We start from the raw sequence: 15,906 nt of genomic DNA on the forward strand, positions 1-15,906 counted from the left end.
TGAAAACAAGAAAGGTTAAGCAGAAGAACAAACCATTTAAACAAGAGAAATCATGCATGAGTGCATAAAGTTTATGCAATTTAACCAGAGGGCACAGATATGGAAAGTACAGGAAATAAATATCACACTAACAAAAGGATGCTGAGAGAACAACTGCGCAAAAACATCAAGAACCATGTAAAGGTCACAAAGGAACAGAATACAGCCTCAAACTGCACTTGGGCAATTGGTTCTCAAACAAATAGGCAACATGATTCCAAGTAAACATTGCAACTGATTTATCAGGATCCCTGAGGCTTCTGAAGGAAAACACAGAATTACATCTATATAGCACTTGTCACAACCACTTGACATCTCAAAGCACTTTACATTCAAACGAACAGTTTGTGAACAGCAGTCACTGTTTTTGTGTAGGAAACAGAGCAGTCAATTTGCATAACTCAAACAGCAATGTAATAATGACCAGATAATCTTTTTTTGTTATGCTGGTCCTGAAGCAACCTCCCTGCTCTTACTTGAAACAGTACTGTCAGATCTATTATACGCACCTGAGGAAGGGCCACAGTTTAAAAGCTCACCCCAAAAAATGGCATCCCCACACTCCATTAGTACTGTATAGAAATGTCAGCCTTGATTTGTGTCGTGGCCTGCAGTAGGACATGAATCCATAATTTTTTGTGTCATCTGCAAACTTATTGATCATGCCTCCTCATTTATATCTAGATCATTAACGTACACTACAAACGGCACAAGGCTCAGCACTGAACCCTGTGGTATGCCACTGAACACAGGCTTCCAGTCACAAAAACACCCTTTGACCATCATCCTCTGTGACTTGCCACTAAGTCAATTTTGGATCCAACTTGCCAAATTTCCTGAATCCAAAGCCCTCTTACATTCTTCAACAAATTGACAAGGATAGCATCAAGGAACATTCACTGAATATATTAGAGATTGTTTCTGGAGGCCGTAGGTTGGGGAACCAACTAGGCAGCAGGATATTCTGGATTTGGCATTGTGCAATGAGGTGGGATTAATTAATGATCTAATTGAAACTAGAGACCCACACTAGTGTTCTGGAGTTAAACAGAGGTTATTAAATTAGCATGAAGACAGACTGGGCAGGGAGACTATAAGGTAGGACAGATGAAGAACAATGGCTGAACTTTAAGGAGATACTCAATTGCTCCCAGCTAAAATATATTCCAGAAAGGAAGGAAGATTGTCAGAGGGGTAAAAAATATCCATGGCTAAGCAAGGAAGTTAAAGAGAATATAAAGACAAAAAATAAGCCATACCATATTGCAAAGGCATGTGGGAAAGTAGAACATTAGGCAACTTTTAAAGACCAACAAAGGTTTACTAAAAAAAAGTCATTTAAAGAACAAAAGTAAATTATGGAAGAAAACTAGTCTAAGATATAAGAAAGGATAGCAAAAGCTTCTGTAAGTATATAAGAAGGTAGACAGTAGCTCAAGTGAATGTTGGTCCATTGGAGGATGAGACTGGAGAGTTAATAGTGGGGAACACAGAAATTGTGGTCTCACTAAATTAATATTTTGCTTCAGTTTTCACTTATACCAGCCTAACAGTAACAGGTAATGCAGAGGTTATAGAAAGGGAAGAACTTGATTAGATCACATGGAATCCAGGGGAAGCTTATGAATTGAACAAAATTGGCTTAAAGGGAGGAGACAGAGGGTGGTGGTGAAGGGTTGTTTTTCAGACTGGAAAACTGTGACCAGTGGTGTGCCGCAAGGATCAGTGTTGGGTCCACTGCTTTTCATCATTTATGTAAATGGTTTCAATGCAAATTTGGAAGGTAGGGTAAATAAGTTTGCAGATGACACCAAAATTGGTGGCGTAGTGGACAGTGAAGGTCAGGTGGGCCAATGCGCCGGGAAATGGCAGATCAAGTTTAACTTAGATAAATGTGAGATGTTGCTTTTTGGTAAGACAAATCAGGGCAGGACTTATACAGTTAATGGCAGGGCATTGGGGAATGTTGCCAAACAAAAGGACCTAGAGGTACGGGTGCACAGTTCCTTGAAAGTGGAATCGCAGGTAGACAGGGTAGTGAAGAAGGCATTTTGCAAGCTTGACTTCATTGGTCAGTGCATTGAGTATATGTTATGTTTGGTTGTACAAAACATTAGTGAGACCAATTTCAGAACACTGAGTTCAACTCTGGTCTCCCTGATATATAAAAGGCGTTGTTAAACATGAAAGAGTTCAGAAAAGATTTATAACAATGTTGTTGGGATTGGAGGGTTTGACCTATAGGAAGAGGCTGAATAGGCTTGGGCTATTTTCCCTGGAATGTTGGATGCTGAGGGGTGACCTTATAGAGGTTTATAAAATCATGAGGGCCATAGATGAGGTGAATAGCCAAGGCCATTTTCCCAGGGTAGGACAGTCCAAAATTAGACGGCATAGGCTTAAGATAAGAGGGGAAAGATTTAAAAGGACCCTGAGGGGCAACTTATTCACACAGAGGGCAGTGTGTGCATGGAACCAGCAGCCAGAGAAAGTGGAGGAGGTGGGTACAATTACAACATTTAAAAGGCATCTGCAGGGGTATATGAATAGGAAGGATTTCCAGGGATATGGGCCAAATGCTGGCAAATGGGACTAGATCAGTTTACGATATCTGTTCAGCATGGTGGAGTTGGACTGAAAGGTCCATTTCAATGCTGTATGACTATGACTCTATTAAAATCACTAATTCCATCTTCCTCTCCATGTTAATTTGTTCCAGTATATCATAGCCCCCCTCCCTGATCTCTAAACCTGCAGTTTTCTTCTTGATAGTAAACAAATACAAAATTTCATTTAAAATCTCACCTACACCTTCTGTCTCCACACAAATATTGCCACTTTGGTCTCCAATAAGCTCTGCTCTTTCCCTGGTTATCTTCTTGTCTTTAAAATACATAAGAAATATTTTTGGATTTTCCTTTATTTACCCACCAGCGTTCTTTAATGCCCCTCTTTGCTTTCCCTTTTTCTTTTTTTAAGTAAACTCCTACACATTCTATAGTCCTCTGGGCAGCTGCTAAGATGAGCCCTCAGTATCTGCCATACAGTACCTTTTTTCCCTTCCCCAATCCTGTACATTATTTGCCATCTAAGGTTCTCTGGAACTGTTCATCTCAAATCTTCACTTCTACAGGAATATGTCAGGTTGCACTCTCACTATTTCCTTTTTAAATGATTCCTATTGCTCTGAAATAGATTTTTCTACAAGTGGCTGCTCCTAGTCCAGTTTGGCCAAATCATGTTTTAGAAATTTTTTCAATCAACCTCTGGAGCAGGTGGAACTTTAACCCAGGTCTCCTGGTTCAGAGGTACGGACACTACCACAAGAGCCTTCCACCAGCTGATCCTGTTTTATCTTGAAATCAGCCTTCCTCCAGTTGAGAACTTTTATTTCTGATCCAAATTAGTCCTTTCCCATAACTACTTTCAATCTTTCTGAATTATGGTCACTATCACCAAAATGCTCCCCTATGAACACTTCTACCACTTTCTTGGCTTTGCTTACCAAAATCAGGCCCATCAATTGTCTTGTAGGACTTTCCACGTGTTGGTTTAAAAACTCTCCTGTGTGCATTTCAAGAAGTCAGCCCCCTCTAAGCCTTTCACGTTGTCTGTCCCAGGTAACATTGGAGAAGTTGAAACCCCCTATTAGTCTTATCCTATTATTTTTACACTTCACTGAGATTTGTGCACATATCTGCCTTTGTATAACTCACTGATTGATTGTACACTCTCAGTAACGTGACTGCCCCTTCTGTTTCTAAGTTCAAGCCGTACGACCTGAACTAAGGAGGCTTCTAAGATTTCATGGCTCATTGCACTAATTCATTCCTTGATCAATATTGCAGCACCCCTCACCTGAAGATTCTACACATATTGAGTCCTGCCCTTCCCTGCTCCATATGTCTTGGTGATACAGTCATAGAGACGTACCAATATGGAATCGGATCCTTCAGTCCAACTTGTCCATGCAGACCAGATATCCCAAACTCATTTAGTCCCATTTGCCAGCATTTGGCCCATATCCCTCTAAATCCTTCCTATTCATGTACCCATCCAAATACCTTTTAAATGTTGTACCAGCCTCCACCACTTCCTCTGGCAGCTCATTCCATACACGCACCCCTCTGTGTTAAAAAAGTTGCTCCTTAGGTCCTTTTTAAATCTTTCCCCTCTCACCTTAACCTATGCCCTCTGGCTTTGAACTCTCCTACGCTGAGGAAAAGACCTTTGCCTATTCATACCATCCTCGTCCCTCATGATTTTAGAAGTCTCGAAAAGGTCACCCCTCAACCTCCGACGCTCCAGCGCAAACAGCCCCAGCCTATAAACTCAAACCCTCCAACCCCAGCAACATTCTTGTAAATCTTTTCTGAACCCTTTCATGTTTAACAACATCTTTCCTATAGCAAGGAAACCAGAATTGCACACAGTATCCCAAAACTAGCCAAACCAATGTCCTACACTGCCACAACATGACCTCCCAACTCCTATACTCAATGCATTGACCAATAAAGGCAAGCATACCAAACACCTTTTTCACTACCCTATCTACCTTCAACTCCACTTACAATGAACTATGAACCTGCATTCCAAGGTCTCTTTGTTCGGCAACACTCCCCAGGACCTTACCATTAAGTGTATAAGTGTATTAAGTCCTGCCCTGATTAGCCCTAACAAAATGTAGCACCTCACATTTATCTAGATTAAACTCCATCTGCCACGGCTTGGCCCATCGGCCCAACTGGGCAAGGTCCTACTGTATTCTGAGGTAGCCTTCTTTGCTGCCCACTACACCACCAATCATCTGCAAATTTACTAACTATTCCTCCTATATTCACATCTATATCATTAGGATAAATGACAAAAAGCAGTGGACCAATCACTAATCCCTGCAGTACACCCCTGGTCACAGGCTTCCAGTCCAAAAAGCAACTCTTCACCACCACCCTCTGTCTCCTACGTTCTAGCCAATTTTGTATCCAAATAGCCAGTTCATCCTGTATTCCATGTGATCTAACCTTGTTAACCAGTCTACCACGCAGAACCTTGTCGAGTTTTGAAGTCCACACTGACAACATCCATTGCTCTGCCTTTATCAATCCACTTCGTCACTTCTTCAAAAAACTCAATCAAGCCGGTGAAACACGATTTCCCACACACAAAGCCATGTTGACTATCAGTAATTAGTCTTTGCCTTTCCAAATACATGTAAATACCTGTCTCTCAGAATCCCCTCCAACAACTTGCCCACCACTGATGTCAGGCTCACTGGTCTATAGCTCCCTGGCTTTGGTGGCCACACTTTGGAAGAATTTGAGTGGGCGGAGGAGATCTACGAGAATTGTGATAGGGGTTTAGTTACAACATTAGGCTGGAGTGATTATTTTCCTTGGAGCAAAGGACATTTTAAGGGGAGATTTGAGGTGAAAGTTGATAGCAATGTATGAAACTATGACAGCTAAATGAGGGACACAAGGAGAAAGAAATGTGCTGCACTCACTTGTTTGTCTTATTTTCCACCAACAACCACCTGTCTTCAGCCACCAAATGAACATACTTAACTTCAATTGGCAGAGATATGGTGTGTGCACGGCCCTCGAGAACATCCAACACATCCAAGGAATTCCTATAAAACAGAATCATCCATTACTTAACATGGAACATCTTTTAACGACTAAATAAATTTTTCTATCCAGTTTCAAGTCTCAAAACCACTAATTTCCGCAACTGACAGACACACTGTTGGGAATCTGTTACATGTACTGTTGACATCCTGCAGTTCTCCATGTCTTCAACAGTCCATTACAATTTAACACGAGGGAGTTACATGAGGAAGTCTACATCTATATAAAGCAGCCTGTGGGATCAACGAAAGTGAACACACTGGCTCCACCTATAATGAAGTCACCCTCACATTGTCATCACCTTTATGTTGCCATTACAATGGAAAGAGTCTAAACTTACCATGTTGACATTATATTGTACTGCTGTTGGTAGGGCAAGGTTACACAGGCAATTTCACAATAAAATATGGCTGCAGGAATTGAAACTGAGATAGGCTATTCGGTCACGTGTTCAGCTAAAGCACTGTACGACATGCATGCCAAATTCTGTCATTTACCCACCATTTCGGTTCACTTAGGCAACAGAAAACTGCTCTAAGTAAATAATTCTGAGAAAGCAGACGTGGGTGAGAAGTGCAACATCAGAGGGAAATAAACTGCAGCATTTGAGAGAGGGGCCCAGCACACCGAGAACAGATCTATGTAAGAAAGGCAGTGGTGGTGGGAAATAAAAACAGGTGGGAGAGGGAGGCCCTTCAATCTATTTCTACCTGTCAGAGCCAAAGTGTGATACAGGATTTTTTTTATTCATTCAACAAGGGCTTTGCTGGATAAGCAGCATTTATTGCCCATCCCTAATTGCCCAGAGGGCTGTTAAGAGTCAACCACATTGCTGCGGGTCTGGAGTCACATGTAGGCCAGACCAGGTAAGGATGTCCTTCCCTAAAGGACATTAGTGAACCAGATGAGTTTTTCCAACAATGAACAATGGATTCACGGTCATCATTAGACTCTGAATTCCAGATATTTTATTGAATTCAAATTCCACCATCTGATATGGCAGGATTCGAACCAGGTACCCAGAACGTTATATGGGTCTCTGGATTAACAGTCCAGTGATAACACCACTAGGCAATTGCCTCCACATGATGGGTAGATACATGATTGGTAGGTTTTCTTCTGTGCTTCTTTGAATGGTCAAGTGGTTTAATTCAGCACATCACAGCAAGTGCTAACTACTTGAGGAGCTTCAGCTCAGGGTTGATGTGTTAGAGCCTGAGCTGCTACACATCAGGCAGGCGGGAGAAATATACCTAGACACTGTGTTTTAGAAGACAGTCACACCCTTTAAATTAATTCTGTCAAATATGTAATACAATATATGTTAATGACTTGGAAGAAGGAAGGGAATGCACCGTAGTCAAATTTGCAGATGATACAAAAATAGACGGACAGGCAGGCTCTGAGAGGGATACAAGCAATTTATAGAGAAATATTGATAAGTTAGGTAAGTGGGCAATTAAGAAGGCAAATGGAGTATAATGTGGGAAAGTGTGAAGTTGTTAATTTTGGAAGGGAAGAAGAACACAATGTTATTTAAATGGAGATAAACTACAGAAAGCTGCAACACAAAGGGATTTAGGGGTACTTGTGCATGAAACACAGAAAGCTAGCACATAGGAGCAGCAGGGTAATCAGGGGCAAATCAAATGTTGGTCCTTATTTCAAGGCGGTTGGAGTATAAGAGTAGGAAAGTCTTACTCCACTGTTTTAGGTGCTGGTGAGACCACTTCTAGAAACTGTGAGCAGTTTTGATCCCCTTATTTATGGAAATATATTGTTTTATTTGAGGCAGTTCAGAGAAGGTTTACTAGGTGATCCCTGGTATTGTGGGATTGTCTTACGAGCAAAGATTAAACAGGTTGGGACGTTACTCACTGGAGTTTTGAGGAATGAGAGGTGATCTCATTGAAAAATATAGGATTCTTAAGGGACATAACAGGGTAAATGCTGACAGGATATTTCCCCTCATGGATGAGTCTAGGACCAGATGGCATAGTCTCAGAATAAAGAGATTCCAATTTAAGACCGAGATGAGGAGGAATTTCTTCTCAGAGGGTTGTGTGTCTTTGGAACTCCTTGTCACAGGGAGCTGTGGGGCAGATTCCTTGTGTATATTTAAGACTGAGATCGATAGATTCTTGATCAGTCAGGGCAATCAAACATTACGGGGAAAGGGCAGGAAAGGGGATACGAGGAATGTTGGATTAGCCATGATCCTATTGAACGGCAAAGCAGGCTCGAGGGGCCGAACAGCCTACTCCTGTTCCTATTTTTTTATGGTCTAAGAAGAAATAGTGGGTTATTCAGGAAAGCTTAACCCAATCAAATAAAGTGAACATGGTTTCCCGAAAGAGAAATCATGCTTGAAAAGTTTGCTAGAGTTCTTTGAGGATATTATAAGCAGATTTGATAAGTGGGAACTGATAGATACAGAGTATTTGGATTTTCAGCAGGCATTCAATAAGATACCACACAAAAGTTTGTTATACAAGATAGGAGCTCATAGTATTGGGGGAAATGTATTAGCATGGATTGAGGATTGGTTAACACATAGAAGACAGAGAGTTGAGATTAATGGTCTTTTTCAGGTTTGAAGATGTAACTTGTACAGTGTCACCGGAGTGGCCTAGGACCTCAATTGCTCACTATCAATATTAATGACTAGAAGGGGACGGAGTGCACTGTATCCAAATTTGCCGATGACACTACAAAACGTGAGAAGGCACATCATGATGAAGACATAAGGAATCTGCAATTGATTATAGATAGGTTAGTGGGCAAAACTTGGCAAATGGAGTTTAATGTAGGAAATAATAAGGTCATGCACTTTGGTAGGAGGAATCAAGAGTCAAGAATTAATTAAAATAAAGAGACACTCCAGAAAAATGCATTGCAGAGGAATATGGGTTTTCTTCTGCATGAAACATAAAAGGTTAACATGCAGGTGCAGCAAGTTATTAAGACAGCAAATGGAAGTTTGGCCTTTATTGCGAGGAGGTGGAGTTTAAAAAGAGGGAAATCTTGCCACAACTGTACAGGCTATTGGTGAAACCACACCAGAAGTTGTGTGTACAGATTTGGTCCCTGTATTTAAGAGAGGATATAATGACATAGTAGGCAGTTCAAAGAGAGTCAGTAGGCTGATTTCTTTAATGAATCGAATTGTCTTTTGGCTGAACAGGTTACACCATTATTCAGAGTTTAGATGAATGACAGTTGATCTTCTTCAAAGATATAAGATTCTGAAGGGGCTTAATAGGGTAGCTGATGAGAAGATGCATCCACTAGTGGCAGGACGGCGGCACAGCACCAGGGACCTGGGTTTCCTTCAGGTGCTCCGGTTTCCTCCCACAGATCAAAGATGTGCAGGTTAGGTAGATTGCCCATGCTAAAAATTGCCCCGTAGTGTTCGGGGTTTGCATGCTAGGTTGATCAGCCATGGTGAAAACGCCATGTGGGGTTACTGGGATGGGGTGTGGGTCTGGGTGGAATATTCTTCAGAGTCAGTGCACACTCAATGGGCCAAATGGCCTCTTTCTGCATGGTAGGGATTCAATGACTAGTGGGGGAAATCTTGAACAAGGGACATAGTTACAGAATCCAGGGACATCCATATAAAACTGAGATGTGAAGAATTTCTTCTCGCAGAGGGTACTGAATGTCTGTAATTCTGTGGATCATTGAAACTATTTAAAAGAAGGAGGTGGCTAGAGTATTTAAATATTGAGGAGTTGAGGGCTTTAAGAAGCTGACATGAAGGAGGAGTTGAAGCCTGGGAACAATTGGTCATGATCTTACAGAATGGCGGGGCAGTCTTGAGGGGACAAATGTCTTCCTCCTGCTCATATTTCACATTTTTTTTTAATGATTCTGTGGCTAGCTGAAGGAGCGATTTTTCATAATTCCATGCCTTTCTCTCTTGTTGCTCTCAGTTTTCTCTCCTTATATCTTGAAAGCACCAAACAATGAAGCAGTACCTTTCAGGCAACAGTACCTTGGCTGTTACTCTGGTATCTTATCTAAGTGGATAATCAGTGGCTCCTGCCTCTGAATCAAATGATTTTGGGTTCCTGTCCCATCCCAGAGCCTTGAACACAATTATTAGCCTGATATATCACAGCTAATACTGAGGGAGGGCCGCACTGTCAGGGGTACCACGTCTCAGATGAGATATTAAACTGAGAACCCCCCAACTCCCTGCTGTTCTGGACAATATTGATTTCTACAGACAAAGTTATTATCATGTTAAAGCAAAATACCGCAGATACCGGCAATCTGAAATAAAAATAGAAACTGCTGGAGAAGCTCTGCAAATATGCCAGCAACTGTGGACAGATAAAGAGCTAATGCTTCGAATCTTGCACAACTCAGCAACCTTCATCCAGAAGTGCCAAATCCATACTGGCCTCCTCCAGTGGTTCCCAGCATCACAGATACCAGTCTTCAACCAATTTAATTCGCCCTACATGATATCAAGAAACGGTTGGAAGCACTAGATACTGCAAAGGCTATGGGTCCCAACAACATTTTGGCAATATTACTGAAGATTTGTGCTCTAGAATGTGTTACTCTAGCCAAGCTGTTCCAGTATAGTTACAACAATGGCATCTACCCGACAATGTGGAAAATTACCCAGGTATACCCTGTACATAAAAAGCAGGACAAATCCAACCTGGCCTCATTAATCTACTCTCCATCATCAGTATAGTGATGGAAAGCAGCATCAACAGTGCTATCAAGCAGCTCCTGTTCAGCAAAGCCTAGATGGGTTTCGATAGGGCCACTCAGCCTTGGTGCAAACATGGACAAAGGCAGTTCACCACCACCTTCTCAAGGACAACAATGGATGAGCAATAAAAGTGCTGGCCAGCCAGCGACACCTGCACTTCACCAGTGAATAAAGCAAAGACTCTTCTTCAGAATCTTGACACTTTTCCATGGCTGGCTGATGCTCTAGAACTGCAAAGCTGAAAAAATACATCTTCTCATTTAGAGCTTCTATCACACTTGTCCACATTCAACGACCTGCTCTGAAAATTTTGATTACATTTTGACGATTGTGACAATCAATAATATTCTAAATTAACACATGACAAAAAAGTTAATTTACCCTATCTCCTAATGTTAGCAGATCTTTTATAAATTCCAAGAAGTGCATCCAAATCTTTATCTTTGTCATAAATTAACTAGTTCTTCTTGGCCATACCCTATTTGTGCCAAGTTTTGTTGAAATCTATCCTTTCTTGACATATATTGTTTATAGACAAACGGAATAGGAGAGGTGAAAACACCCACGTTCAGTAACAAAGATTGAAAAGGTTTTGGTTTATTTTGTCACGTCTTTTGGATATTTTACTGCAGGGACAATTGCAAACATTGCTGATTCCCATCTCCGGTCTAATATGAATAACCAGGTCCCAATGTCGTCATCTAGTTACATTTATTTATTCAATCACTTAGTAAGCCTGCACGGAGTGAACCCAGACCTCTCTCAATCTTGTTGTTCACGATCATACAAGATACTGCACTTACAACTCAAGGTGAGTTTCCAAGATAAGTACAGGTAGAGGTCGAGTACACAGACCTGATACACATGGCCATAGTTCTGAATAAAAATGCAAGCTTGCTAACAAAACAAGAAAACTTATTTTAAAGAAAAATTCAATCTGATTGAAGATAAATAAATTCTTACCCTTGTTTCTTGTAGAACACCAGCCAATTTTTGTGTGAAAATTCTCTGCACATTTTGTAACCATCCTGTAAAAGGAAAGTTAACAAATCATGTAACTGTCTTGGTTAAAAATATTACCACTATGGAGATACAATTCTTCACCTTTCGTCCATACAGCTGTATAAACCCTGAAAGGTTAATCCTGTTTCTACTGGTGAGTGAGTGATAATTAATCTAAACTTAAAATCAACACCAGAAGAGCAAGGGGAGATGTGAACAAGAATAGTTTTATCCAGACGTTGTTAGAGATGAAATTCAAGATTGATAGGCCCACGACACTATCCGGAAGAACTCCTGCAGATATATCCTGGAGCTGAGATGACTGACTTCCAACAAGCCCAACCATCTTCCTGTGTGCTAGGTATGACTCAAACCAGCAGATAGCATTCCCCCAATTCCCATTTACTACAGTTTTGCTAGGACTACCAAACAGGATTACTTATGCGCCAAAAAGCATAGAGCAACAAGTGAAAGACAGAGATAAGCGATCCCACAAACAACGGATCAGATCTAAGTTCTACAGTCTTGCCACACCCAGTCGTGAATGGTGACGGACAATTGAACAACTCACTGGAGGAAGAGGCTCCAAAAATATTCCCAACCTTAATGACGGAAGAGCACAACATATCAATGTAAAATATGAGGCTTAAGCATTCGCAGCAATCTTCTGACTATGAAACATTTCACTGTTCCTTCATTGTTGCTGGGTCACATTTCCTGGAATTCCCTCTTTAACAGCATTGAGTGTCAACCTATTCAAAATGGAATGCAGCAGTTGAAGAAGGCTGCTCACTCCTACCTTCTCAATGGCAACTTGGGGTGGGCAATAAATGCTGGCTCAGCCAGCAACACCCAAAACATATGAGTTAGCAAAAATAAAATCCCAATTAGAAGTACTTTTAAAGGGAATTGGACTGAAATTTAAGGAAGATGATTTTCTATTGTCTGAGAAATAGAACAGGAAAATTGCACCAATTAGGTCACTTTTTAAAGGATAATGGAAATAACATTTTTTGCTTCATGTAACAAGGCCTCCAAGGTTTAATCAATCATAAACTGTTCAATCTTTCTCTTTGTGAGTCCTTGACTTCCACATCCCCCTCTCTCCTGCCATCTGCTCTTCCTGACAACGTTCAGGCATGCTTTCACTGTTATTCTGAAATTTCTCCTTAAACGTCTCTCCTCCTTAAAGTAGTCCTTAAGAGCTTAGTTCTTTGACCATACTTGCAAGAATGGAAGGGTCAAGAATAGTGTTTTGATGACAGGAATGTTGGTGGATGGTTTGAAGGAGACAGAATCAGTGTCAAGAAACAGTACTATTAACCAGGGAAGGGAGGTTGGACAGTGGTTTTGTGGGAGCAAGATGATGGGAGCAGGAACAAAAACAGGAATTGCTGGAAAAACTCAGCAGGTCCGGCAGGATTTGCGGAGAGATGGCAGAGAGAATGTTTTGGATTCGGGGCCCTTCTTCAGAACTGGGTTAACTCTGCTTCCTCTCCATAGATGTTGCCAGACCTGTTGGGCTTTTCCAGCTATTTCTGTTTTTCTTTCTGATTTCCAGTACCCACAGTTCTTTCGGTTTTTTTGTTTGATGGGAGCAGGACGTCGGTCTCGTGCAAGATGAGTTCAAAGAAAAGGGTCAATAACAACTTTTAAAGTGAAAGGCAGGAGGTGTAGAGGGAATCTGAGGAGTTGCTTTCTCACCCAGAGGATGGTGGGGGATCTGGAATGACCTGCCTGGGAGGGTAGTTGAGGCAAGAAACTTCACAACCTTTGAACAGTACTTGGATGAGCACTTCAAGTATCATAACATTCAAGGCCTAGAGTGGGAAATTGGGACTAGCGTAGGTAGCAGTATATTTTCGGCAGTACAGACTCAATCGCCTGAAGAGGCTCTTCTATGTTGTATGAGTTTATGTTTTTAAGGGGATAGATGAAAAGAGATAGACCAGAGAAAGATATGAATTCAGGGTTGGGCAAGTAGGGAGTGTTCAAGGGACTTTCGACTAGTGAGCTGGGGGAAGAAGGGAGGGAGCTGATCAGATGGTCTCAATCTTAGTTACAAAGACCACCATGAGTGTCTCACACTTTTTGTTGGAAGTGAGGGTGGAGGAGATAGGGCAGAGGGTTTCAGATGTACTTTTGCAGGAAGAAGCAGAAAGCAGGAATTAACTTTGCATTCAGAATAACCCTGGATAGTGAGCAGTTTCGGCAGATGAGAAGTAAACCAGTAGTGCTTTGTGTGGTCCAGCCAGGTAGTGAATGGCTAAACCTGTCTACCCAGTGTTCCAGTAGCATGCGGCTATATTACTGGGCTAGTAATCCAAAGACTTAATGATCCAGACACAGGAGTTCAAATCCCACCACAGTAATGGGGAAACTTACATGTTGTTGTGAAAAGAAACCTCAGTACCTGCGATGGTGGAATCGGAACACATGTCCGCAAGATATTTGTCTGAGATTCAGGATTATAAATCCACGATATGACCACAGTGCCACCACCTCCCTATAGTAGTATAGTTCAGTTTTACAGATCCGGAAACAAGCAGCTTCGGGAGGAGAATGTGCTACAAAGTAATGATCAGAGATGACCTGGTCTGTCATTGCCATTGAGGAGGGAAGCATTGCTGGCTTTACTTGTATTTCATTATCCTGGACAAAATCCATTCATGCCATAACATCATTAGAAGAACAATGTTCCTTAATTCATAGATCAAACAGTTTAAAAGACTACAAAAAGATTCAAAATCATGTATTTTGGATTAAACTGGATGCTTACCCTGCCATCTCTATTCGCCCACCAGTACGCTTTCTTGGGGGATTGCCGTTCTTCTCCAGAGATGATACGACTGACTGCACCATTGGTCAAATTCAATAGCAGGATCACATTACTCTGTGAAGGAGATAACCATGTATTAGTGAGGTGACCACATCACAGCAATAAACTCTGGAACATTCTCTGCTTTATTCTTTTGGTTTTCAAGAATAACTCATTGGCCAGCATTTCAGAAAGCCAATCATTGCAAAGAAATCTGTTTATTTTCTCTTTTCTGTGTGTGTGTGTGTGTGTGTGTGTGTGTGTGTGTGTGTGTGTGTGTGCGCGCGCGCAGGGGTGACCTGTACCTGGCTATTAAGGTGGCTTGTATGAACACACTAAGCTGCCCATACCTGCTTACAAGATGGCAGACAGAAGCTGAGCAAAACTAAGCAGCCTGCTCACACACTGAAATACAATGGTACCTTTGAACAGAACTGCTAGAAGGTCAGTAAAGGATGCTGTATGTTCCCATCCGACACAGTTCTGATGAAAGGATGCCTTAAGGACAGATAAATGACCAATTCCAGCTTTATTCATGAAAGGATGATTGTCCCAGTAAATGAATAATGTCAGGTGCTGGATTAGGTCCTCAAGCAGCTTCAAGGCTAACAGCTAAAGTTATTTTGTAGTAAATAATTGCCTCTTTGAAGCTACCAGCAACATTAAATAGTTTCTACCTAAAAATGCTCTAGTCACAGAAGTTGGCTTCAATACATAACCAGGATATAATATAAGCCTTAAAAAACATTTAAGCTTAGATGTAAAGATTAACTAGCCTTAGAAGACCCCTTCTTGTATGTCCTGAACAAGATAGATTGATCACAGCCTATAAATTACAAAATGCTGACTGTAAAAGTAGCTGTATGATGTTACACTTATCGTTAACTTTATAACAGAAGTTAACCTTATAGTAATTAGTTAAAACTAACTGACTTTACATAATGTAATTTTTACATAATGTAATTGGGACAGTGGGAAAATAAAAGGAGTAACTGAATGTGATAAAAAACAGCACCAAAACACAATGGTTAACAGAATTTGAGCTGTCCTTACAGATAGACAAGCTTGAGAAAGACCCGAGAAAGGAGTACAGCCATTAAACTTTTGGAATGCGAATGAATAGAATGCATAGGAAGATCCCAAGGCCTAGCGATTACAATGTCTATATAACACATAAGATTATGGGAACCTGGGGCTGTCTATGGAAGTGTCTGTCATTGATTTGGTGTCCCACAGGATTGGGTGTTTGAACTAAGGGCAAGGACAATGACTACGTTGTATTTGATTACTGTAACTCAAAATGTATAAAAATGCTGTACTTCTTTGTAAAAGCAGAGGGTGTGTCATTGACCTGTCTTTTGAAGCTAGATTCAGGGAAGATCCTTTGGTCCTCTCCCTGCATAAACCAGTTTCTGCTTGAATAAAAGTCTTCCACATGCCTGAATCCTGCCTGCCTCCTCAGTCCCTCCAGGTCGGGAAAAACGCTCCCACAGTGTGTTTAGGGGATATTTAGAGGGAGAAGTATTTATACTGCTATGTCACTGACTGGGTACGTTATGCAATTCCTGCATCTTCATTGAATAAGTTATCCTTTAATAATAATTGTATTTAATAAGAAGCCTGGTTGATAGATCTTGATATAGGTAAGGTATTTTGTTGGTAACTTGGTCATCTCAGAAAAAAAAACT

At 41.1% G+C, this 15,906-nt stretch overlaps 1 protein-coding gene across 5 annotated transcripts in view; it reads right to left on the bottom strand.

Moving 5' to 3' along the window:
- The window catches only part of vwa8 (von Willebrand factor A domain containing 8), a 325,734-nt gene that overhangs the window by 91,490 nt on the left and 218,338 nt on the right, over positions 1-15,906 (bottom strand). For all 5 annotated transcript variants that reach the window (XR_007263236.1, XM_048603037.1, XM_048603036.1 and 2 more), the window contains 3 exons: positions 14,180-14,293; positions 11,362-11,426; positions 5,543-5,668 (listed from right to left, as the gene is read on the bottom strand). Coding sequence is in view for 4 of the 5 variants with exons in the window: in XM_048603037.1 (XP_048458994.1) it covers positions 5,543-5,668; positions 11,362-11,426; positions 14,180-14,293 (305 nt within the window). In the remaining variant the exon portion in view is untranslated. The remainder of the gene's footprint in view (positions 1-5,542; positions 5,669-11,361; positions 11,427-14,179; positions 14,294-15,906) is intronic.

The sequence above is a fragment of the Rhincodon typus genome, chromosome 11 (assembly GCF_021869965.1).
Source record: "Rhincodon typus isolate 14 chromosome 11, sRhiTyp1.1, whole genome shotgun sequence".
NCBI lineage: Eukaryota > Metazoa > Chordata > Chondrichthyes > Orectolobiformes > Rhincodontidae > Rhincodon > Rhincodon typus.